Genomic DNA, 9,756 nt, shown 5'->3' on the forward strand with positions numbered 1-9,756 from the left:
ACATACATACATACATACATACATACATACATACATACATACATACATACATACACACATACATCCGAGAAACACAAAAGTGTGTTCACGAGTATATTGAAGTGCATCAACATTAGTGAAATGGACATGTATTGAATATCAAATGAAAAGAGAATATTATTGTCTCTGCAATGAACAGCATCTTCTGATTATAATTTCAGATTGGAAAACAGAATAGTTACATAATCACCACTTAAAACCTTGGCTAAACATTACTCGAGCTCTTTAGTATCAATGGTTTTTTTTCCTTTGGGGGGTTCAAAAATGATTCTTGGTTAAGCTACCCTTTTAGTTTTTGTTGTTTCTATTTGCTCCAAGGGGGGGGGTAGGAGCGAATGGTTTCGTGTCGAGCACGAGTCCTTTTAAACTTGGACTGTTTTATTAGATTTTTGAAATAATCATCTGTCAGTGATGAACTGAGGCTACGAAGCTGCCATGGTTTTGGGTGGTCTGGGGTGGAATGAACAACAACCCCCCCTCATGAGAATCACCGGATGGTGAGGTTTAGTGGACTACATCGCACAACAGCAGGAATGTTCTGTCTTACCCTTATTTTCGTCATGGTGTCATTCGAGTAGACATCTCCGTGCATAGCTAAGAACTTTCTCACCAATGTCACTAGATAATTTTTGGAAAACCAAATCAAATCAGCGTAGGACTGGTCACCAGTAAATAGCCCCACTAGGAATCTCACAGGTAAGTGAAGAGTGAAGTACCATGAAAATGTAGCTGAAGAAAAGCAATTTTGCTCCCAATTCAGACCCTTTTTACAACTCGCTGTGATATTTGGGAAGAAATGACAGATCATTATGTCAAGAACTTTACAGATTTGATAGGTTCCAAAGCAAAATAATACAAATTTCGAGCCAAAATATAAAAATAGAATCTTGTTTATTGCAATACAAAATTCTCCATTCATTGGATAATAATACATAGCGTTTGTATAGCGCAAATCCCCGCTCAACAACAAGCTATTTGCGCTTCACTATCTATACTATTACCCCAGCTGACCTGAGAGCATTCTGAAACAAACTCAACTTCCTGGGAAGCATACAGTGCAAGCAGCCATTTAAAGGCGCTAAAACACTAACATACTGTCAAGATCTTACACTGTCTATGGCCGGGTACCCATTCCCACCTACTTGAAGTGACGAAAATTCGTGCAAGGTGCCTTTCCCAAGGACACGACATCGAGCCCGCGGCTCGAACCCCCGACCCCGCAACCTCACGATTACGAGTCCGGTAGCCTAACAACTAGGCCACCGACGCCACCTAATGTATGTCCATTATATCAATATTGATGCTCCTCAATACGCGCCCGAAGACAATTTTACGTTTCTCAGATTTTGCAGAGGTTTGCAAAGCTTGATTATTTTAGTTCAATATTGAGCTACCATCGGGCGTCTCTTAACATAGATGCATCATACTGAAAATATTTTTTTTTATTTCGAAAAGAGTCACTCGGGTGTTTTCTTTCGACCAGAGCAAAGAATAAAACAGAAACGGAAATGGACTCACCATTCCTGCCACGTCGCCGATTGAAACAGCCTTGATCATGGCATTTACCTCTTCCGAAGGAATGCCATTGTCAATGAAACACTTTTGCATTGTCTTCAGCTTGTCGGCGCAAGGGTCAAAGGTTGGAGCTGCCAGGGACACGCCCACAATGCACGTCAAAACCACTGAGCCGGAAGAGTAATAAGTTGGTTTTTAGATGAATCTCTCTCTCTCTCTCTCTCTCTCTCTCTTTCTCTCTCTCTCTCTCTCTTTCTCTCTCTCTCTCTCTCTCTCTCTCTCTCTCTCTCTCTCTCTCTCTCTCTCTCTCTCTCTCCTGGTGTATTTGTTCTTAAGTGTTTGAGCACGTAGAAATTTAAGAGGATGTATGTGGGAATATTTTGCTGTGTATAGGAGGACGACTGGATTGAAATCATCTCACGATTTTAAAAAAATATGTCTAAAAATCTGTTTAAAGGCCTAGTTTACAAAATAGCATACCTCAAGTGGACCAGTTTTATTCTGGCGCAACTCACAAACAAAACTACAAAACTTTAACAGTAATAAATAAATGCAAAATGGCAGAACTCATCCAGACCCCACAATTTTAAAGTTTTAAGCATTATTCCACTACAAGTGTCTGGCAGTCACAAACTAAAATTACATTGCAATTTGTATCGACATTTAATTATATTGTTGTTAAACAGTTGTTGTTTGTTTGGGGATCTTATTTTTCATTTATCTCAAAAGTAGCAAAAATGAGAATGTATTGCTATTTTGCTAGCGCAGTGACGATGCAACAATACATTCTTCATTTGGGGGCTCTCATGGTCTAGAGGTTAATGTGTTCGCCTCTTATCCAATAAGTCCCGGGATCGAATCCTGACAGCTACGGAAAATTTTCTTCTCTAAAATGTCCCCCGTTTACTTCCTTTTCTGCTCTCTTTCAATATTCTGTCATCTGCTTTTATATCCACTTTCTGACCCCCCCCCCCTTCTTTTTTTTGTCCCCTTGCCCCCTCCTCTAGGCTCCTGACTCTGCTAATCGTTTGCTCCTTATTTCTGTCCTTCAGCCACACCCCTGACCTTAGGGTAAGTAAGGTCTAACACCTCGCCTTCTCGGATAAAGGGGAATGCTCTCGGAGGTTCCGTGTTCAGGTTGCACACGTTAATGGTCCCTTGGGGGTAAAAAATGAATAAGAGTAAACCTCTGATGGCACCCGGACAAAATTTGAAATTAATTCCTACCGAACTGAAAATGTTTAATGCGTCTCGCGCGCTCATATGATGACCTTGTGGCGTTATGACGTCCTGATTTGCCGACTTGTGCAATATAAAACTATGTGTTGATTAAGGCTTTCATAAACCTTTAACGACACTAATATTTTGGACTAAGTATTACCAATGTTTTCTTCTTTGTTCTAGTAACATACTGAGGCATTCAGTTGGAAATGGGAACAAAAGTGAGAACGAGTTGAAGGTCGATCTGTCTGTAAACAAGAAGTACGAGAGAGTTTGGTATCTGTTCTTATCTTGTCCCACATTACGACCCACGTTCTGGGTAGATTATTAATCTTTTAAATAATTATTATAATTGCTTTTTCGGGACAGGAGGAGGGGCTGGGTTGTTGTCATCGCTATTGTTCATGCGGTCAAAACTGGTACTGACACCCCATAAGTTTAAGAGCAGCTCGTATTAACTAGCAGAGTCAGCTTTAGTTGAGAAAAAGAAAACAGGTGATCTGCAGTCTAAATGTCGTTAAATTTGAATGATCATAATATCTGGCTGTCACAAAAAGAACGAGAGGGAGTGGAGAATGGGAACGGGATGGGCTGGAACGGAGGGGGAGGGGGGGGGTGGCTTTCAAACTAGATTAATATCAGTAGAAATTTAAAAGACTATCACCATAACGTCTTCTGGTTATAGACGTAAAGAGTAGTTGTACCTGAAGTACCAACTGTTTTGACGTTGTTTTGCAGCCACAACTCTCAACATTGGTCTCGCCTTGGCCAACTAAGAGTAAGAGGAACATTCGAAAAAGAATATCATTATGTGAACTGCACGATGTCGTAATTTCTATTGCTGCTGTCGGAATTGTAACTATTATTATTGCTGTAATCGTCGCTGTCTTTTTTTCCCAATATCTACATGGATGTTGACGATGTTGTTGTTGCTAAATTTTACTCAGTCAGAGACAAACTATGACTTTTCGAATGTGAGACCCGTACAGCAATCTTGTGATAAGAGAGACAAAAGGCCAACTTGTATACTCACCAACGATGTTCATCATGCCTGTTTATTTCTGTACTTGAGAGATCTGCTCAGTTCTTCCAGTAGTGTTGGTGTAACGCTTACTTTCGCCTGGGTTTTATACAGAATTCTGTCTATGGAACAAGGCCTACATTCAAGAGGTTTTTGGTTGAAGTGAAAGGACAAAAATATGTTCTGAGGCTGCATGTTAAAGATAAGAGATTTTTAAAGGTTGAATATACTGGGAAATAAGGGGAGGGGAAGGGTAGAAAAAAGTCTCCATCTGACTTTTCCCAGCCTGATGAACCCAGTTATAAAACACTTACTGACATCTGTGTTTGGGACGACTTTGGATTTTCCCAACGTGGTCAATCAATGCTGACGACCCTGTCTGGTTATTCCCAGTCTGAATAACCAGTCTTGACGACTTTGTCTCAGGCCTTTTTTCCTTGGTACGTATTTTGCATTCGCATTACGCACGAATCCGGATCCCTCTCCATTTTATGTAACACGTTCCATGAGCTACGTTGTACGATTTTTTTTGGTGAGAATACGTATGTAATTTAGCGAGAGCGACCTCACCCGCTCCTCCCACTATGCGTTGACCGTGATCCAGATTCGTTTCGGAGGCAACTCGACGATTTGCAAAAATAATATAGTGTAGGGTGTCGTGTTTTATTATACATTGTATATTGTAGAGTAAAGCCAGGTGGCAGAGCAGTCAGTTATTGTCAAAATTAAGTTTTTAACAGAAACCTAGGAGCTTTTGATTGAGCTAGAGCCCCGTGTTTGTATGATGCGTTGATTCCTTGAGAATTGCGGAGCCCAGGAATCCCAGTAGCATTCCTGGGTTTCCTCTGACGAAGGTGTTTTTTCTGTTTTGACTGAGCCTTTCTTTTCCCATCTAATTTCTGAAAGACCCATTCGTGCAATATCGTTCTATCCCTTTCCTATATATTCCTTCTAGTTAAACTTTACGATGGGGGCTCTCGTGGCCTAGAGGTTAAGGTGTTGGCCTCTCATTCAAAGGTCCCGGGTTGGAATCCGGGTAGCGACCGAAAAATTTTCTTCTCTAAAATTGTCTCCTTTCACCTCCTTTCCTGCTCTCTTGCAATGTTCTGTTGTCTGCTTTCATTTCCACTTTCTGCCCCCCCACCCCTTCACCTCCTTTGCCCCCTCCTCTGGGCTACTGACTCTTTCTGCAGCCTTTCTACTGCTACTCCTTGGCTCCTCCTTACTGCTGTCTTTCTGCCACATCCCTGATCTTCTGGTAGGAAAGATCTACACCTAGCCTTCTCGGACAAGGGCGAAAAATCTCGGAGGGCCCGTGTGCAAGTTGCGCACGTTAAAAAAGATCCCTTGGTGGTCTAAAATCGATAAGAGTAGGCTTCGGCCGCCACCCGAGCAAAATTCAAAATTTCCTACCAACTGAAAATATTAGGTGTGTCCCTCGCGCTCATATGACCTATGCAGTTGCGAGCGCCGTAAAACACTTTACAAAAACAAACAAAAACAAACTTTAGGATACATAGTCGTCACATGCCACGTGACTGGTTTTAAAGGTTTGAATCGGGATTTGGTTTTGCAAACAGTAGTTGGCTGACAGTTGGGCGTGAACTGCTGCCCATATTGGTCCTTACCAAGAGAGGAATTCAGAGCTGGATCGTAAACCCTTTTATCGCTGTTGTCTTTGTTGTTCTGGTGGCTTCGCAAGTTTTTCTTAGCAAATTACAGCACTGTTTTCCTGTGGCCGACCAACGACCTTGTGAACTGGTTTCTCTGTAGCCTTTTTCATTCCAATGACTCACAAGGTGGTAGACATTTTGGTAGTAGTTATGGTGCCTCCCGTCGCAAAAACAGTCCTTTATTTGTTCAATGAAACACTTATGCTACCGAGGTCCTCTTCTAACCTCCATCCAATGACCCCTGTAATCTCTGATTAATACTAAGAGTTCAAGTAGACAATCTTGACATGCCCTGAGATTCCTACTAATGCAACGAATAATAGCACAAGTGCTATGCAATATTGAGTTGGTCTCATCGACCATAGAAAAAGCCACAAGTCGACTAAACCTTTAGTTCCTGTAATCCTTCTATTTCGCTTGAGATAAAATTCTCTTATGTGGATGTAATGATCATCGACAGACACTGGCGTACGACGAACTATTATTATTATTATTATTATTATTGTATTGTAATATGCGTAGAAATCGAAACAGAAAAAGAGGCGAGGAAGCAGGTTTGAACGAAAATAAAATTATTTCTTTATTTAACAGTACCCCCAGCAGCTCCCTACCCCCTCCAATAAAAAAGATAGATAATTGATATGAAATATTTTTCAATTCCAGTTTTTAGATATTCACAACCAAATTTACAGTACAGACACGACAATCGGCGTGTCTGTTTTCGTTCTGTCGGTCATCGCAAAAAAGGTACTACTTACCGTGCGTCCATGGAGTGGTGAACCTGGCGATACGGAGGTTTAACCCCATGTTCAACACTATTAGGTTATTTAAGAGGCGGGACCTCAAATTTTAACTTCAATTTCCGAAGTGTCCCGAGACAAAGGAAATCCGTGTAAAGTGCTTTTCCCAAGGACACAACGTCGGAACGAGCTGAGGCTCGAACCTCCGAACCTGCAATCTCGCAATCAGTGGTGAAGCGCCTATATAATCAAATAATCACTGCTTCCCTTCCTAATTTTGAAAAGGTGTAGCAGTCAAATTCACCCATAAACGTAAACCTTATAAATTAAATGTAAAAAAGACGTTCGTAATCAACAATGAACAGTATGCCTAACATTCAAAACGGTTTCACTGCCACAGAAATAGCCTGCTCACCTCTCTCGGGCCACTCCATAAGCAGTCACAAGCTTTAATTAAGTAAGCTTAAAGTGAGGCTGGAAGAGTCTACCTATAGAGTTGAAGGGAATATGTGCATAGAAGTCAAAACTGTTTCATTGCCACATACACCCTGTTCACCCCTTTCGGGAAACAGTTATAATCAGTCAAAAGCTCTGATTATGTAAGTGAACTATTGCACTGGTCGAGTCTACCTTACAGATGTGAGGGGAACTAACTCCTAATAATATCTTTACTCCTGCGAGTGCTTGTTTTTTTCCTCGACTTTTTACCGTCCTATAATCAGATCGTGACCTCGATTATGACACCGGCTCCAGGCCGCGAAAAGCTAGACAAAAACAGCCAAAAGTGAAATTTAAAAAAATGATAATTGTCATGTTCTACCAAAGAGTTAGACTCCCTGGTAGATGCATAACATAAATAGATCTAGTACTGACATCTCTGCTTCCTTGCTTTGGTTTTGTGTATTCACTTCTAAAGTTAAATTTAATTTTACATGTAGTTGGAATTGATATTTAATGAGATGCTTTCCCGATTATTTTGGCGGTTGAATTCCGGATTTGTTTTCATTCACACAACTTAAGAGTTGCTGCCTCGAGTAAAATGCTTGTGTGATATCTCCAGGCCATAATATCTGGTCCCGTTTCATTTTGATTACCCTGTCAAACAAGTCAGCCTTCGCCCCTGCTCGCAATTACGGGCCTTGTAGCCTAACCACTAGGCTATCGAAAAGAGTGTGAAACGTGTACTACAATTTATTATCAAATCTTAGATTGTGTAATGTGACGCATTTCCAGTTCAATATAGAACACACTTTTTTACATTTTTTAATTACCAATCAAAATGCTTCAAACACCAAACTATAACGAGACGAGGATTTTGTCTTTCATTTGGGTGTAATGGCGCTGCCCTTCTGGTATACATTTCGCAGCAAAATGTTAATAGAGAGCAAAGAGCCGCCGTCACAGCTGTGAGCTCCTAGGAGTAGCCTACACAATGAAGTTTAACCCTCTCTTTTTCAACCCAGTTGGCACCTACGGAAAACAAACTTTTTTTAATGTAGAGACAACGTCTCGACCGGACAAGATTTTTTAACAGGCAACCTTACTCTGCTGTGGTAAAAATAACTCTAGATTACTGTCAGCTGCAGTCTTGTATTCATCTGGCATGGATGGCGTGGCAGAGCATAATAATATTATGTCAATATTCAGACATATAATCTGTTTCACTAAGGGAAAAAAGACCACTTCTTTAAAATTAAGGTCTCTTTGATACTTTTCTTACTGAGCTTGTCTCTTCTTTTAAGTCATCATCATCATCATCTTCGTCATCATCATCATCATCATCATCATCATCACCATTACGAAAAAAGCATCAAAGAACAAAAAGTCTTAACACCGGCTGAAGCCAAACCAGAGACAAAAACGGCAGAGAAGTATTTCGTAAACAGCAGCAACTGCAGCAGATTACCCAGTAGTAACAATATATAGTATGATTTAATTAATCAGCAACGGCATGGCTACTGACACCCTTTTCGCTTTTATTCGTCCCCAGGTTTTTGGGGGCTAAATGACCTACTTCTTCGTTCTTACTCGGTTCAGATTCTGATAAATGTTGACCTCAGAGCAGAAGGATGAACTTTTAAACATTCTTCTCAATGTTCTGTCATGTTCATTTAGGCTTCACAGCCAATGTAAGATCGCATTGTAATACAATGATTAAGAGAGAGAGAGAGAGAGAGAGAGAGAGAGAGAGAGAGAGAGAGAGAGAGAGAGAGAGAGAGAGAGAGAAAGAGAGAGAGAGAGAGAGAGAGAGAGAGAGAGAGAGAAAGAGAGAGAGAGAGAAAGATAGAAAGAAGAGAGAGAGAGAGAGAAAGAGAGAGAGACAGAGAGAGAGAGAGAAAGATAGAGAAAGCGAGAGAGAGAGAGAGAGAGAGAGAGAGAGACAAAGAGAGAGAGAGAGAGAGAGAGAGAGAGAGAGAGAGAGAGAGAGAGAGAGAGAGAGAGAGAGAGGGGGGGTGAGAGAAAGGGTGGACGCATTCATCCTAATGCAACGCTTGAGAAATCAATTTCAACTGGCAAACAAAGACCCAGGATGAGGCGAAAAGACTTAGAAATGACAGTCTGAACTTTTTCATGACTGTTTTTCTTCGTTTAAAATATAGGAACCTTCGTGCTAGCGACCCAGATTGTCGTCTAAAACTGCAGCCCCATCACATCCAGCACAGACTTCACATGGCACAGCATCACGTGGGTTGGCCAAGGCTAAATCAACCAAATTCTCGAGCCCAAAGTACTTTTCTTTTCAAAATCAAGACCAAGGACCATTATTCATGCATGATAATGCACCTGCTCATAAGTCTGCTGTTCAAATCAATTTTTCAAAACTATTAGGATTCCTCTCCAGCACCCATGACCAGCGCATTCACGAAACATCAACCCAATCGAGCACTTGCGGGACATTTTTGAGAGCACCATTCGTGCAAGACCGCGCCTGTCCCGGTCCCATGCTCAGTTAGAACAAACCTTAATTCAAGAGTGGAATATCACCCCTCAATAGACAATACCTCGATTCATCCCGTCCATTCGTCGTCGATGTGAAGATGTGACAACGCCAGGTGTCAGCACACGTTACGGATAGCTATCACTTTTCATTTTGACCCCTCACAACTGAAAGTTCTAAATCTTATCTTTGCATTCCACGAGTTTCAACGAAAAAATTACCCCTCTACCTTAAAAAGAAGTTGTGCTATTTGTGATTGTAGAAGGTGGGAGACCACCTGGTTTCAGAGGTAAACGTTGGTGAGAAAATGACCACCAAAGTTTGGTAACTGCACTGGCTTGAGAGGCGTTGAAAATTGAAATTTTGCATGATTTAAGCCTTTAATCAACGTTTTTCAGTCTGTCTCCATCACCTTCTCTCTCTTTGTTTTCTCTTCTCTTTCCTTGTTGCCTTCATTCTTGCTGGGGCTGGATTCTGCTCGGTTAATCGAAGGCTTGCAAGGCAGCGGACGCTTTGCGCTAGAGGCTTGCGAGCAGGCTTGTGATTTGCTTTCCCTCCCGCTTGTTACCGGAGGGAACTTCCAGTGAGTTGTGACTCGCGGACAGTCCT

At 41.4% G+C, this 9,756-nt stretch overlaps 1 protein-coding gene across 2 annotated transcripts in view; it reads right to left on the reverse strand.

Annotated features, from left to right (window-relative positions):
- The window catches only part of LOC101847944, an 11,628-nt gene extending 7,639 nt beyond the window's left edge, over positions 1 to 3,989 (reverse strand). The window contains exons 1-2 of one of the 2 annotated variants that reach the window (XM_005094626.2): positions 3,809 to 3,989; positions 1,558 to 1,721 (exon numbers count right to left, since the gene is read on the reverse strand). In XM_005094626.2, the coding sequence (XP_005094683.1) occupies positions 1,558 to 1,721; positions 3,809 to 3,824 (180 nt within the window). In that variant the 5' untranslated portion in view covers positions 3,825 to 3,989. The remainder of the gene's footprint in view (positions 1 to 1,557; positions 1,722 to 3,808) is intronic. The other variant, XM_013080445.1, reaches the window with a different exon arrangement.
- Positions 3,990 to 9,756: the final 5,767 nt, after the last annotated feature.

Source organism: Aplysia californica, unplaced genomic scaffold (genome assembly GCF_000002075.1).
Source record: "Aplysia californica isolate F4 #8 unplaced genomic scaffold, AplCal3.0 scaffold00086, whole genome shotgun sequence".
Taxonomy (NCBI): Eukaryota; Metazoa; Mollusca; class Gastropoda; order Aplysiida; family Aplysiidae; genus Aplysia; species Aplysia californica.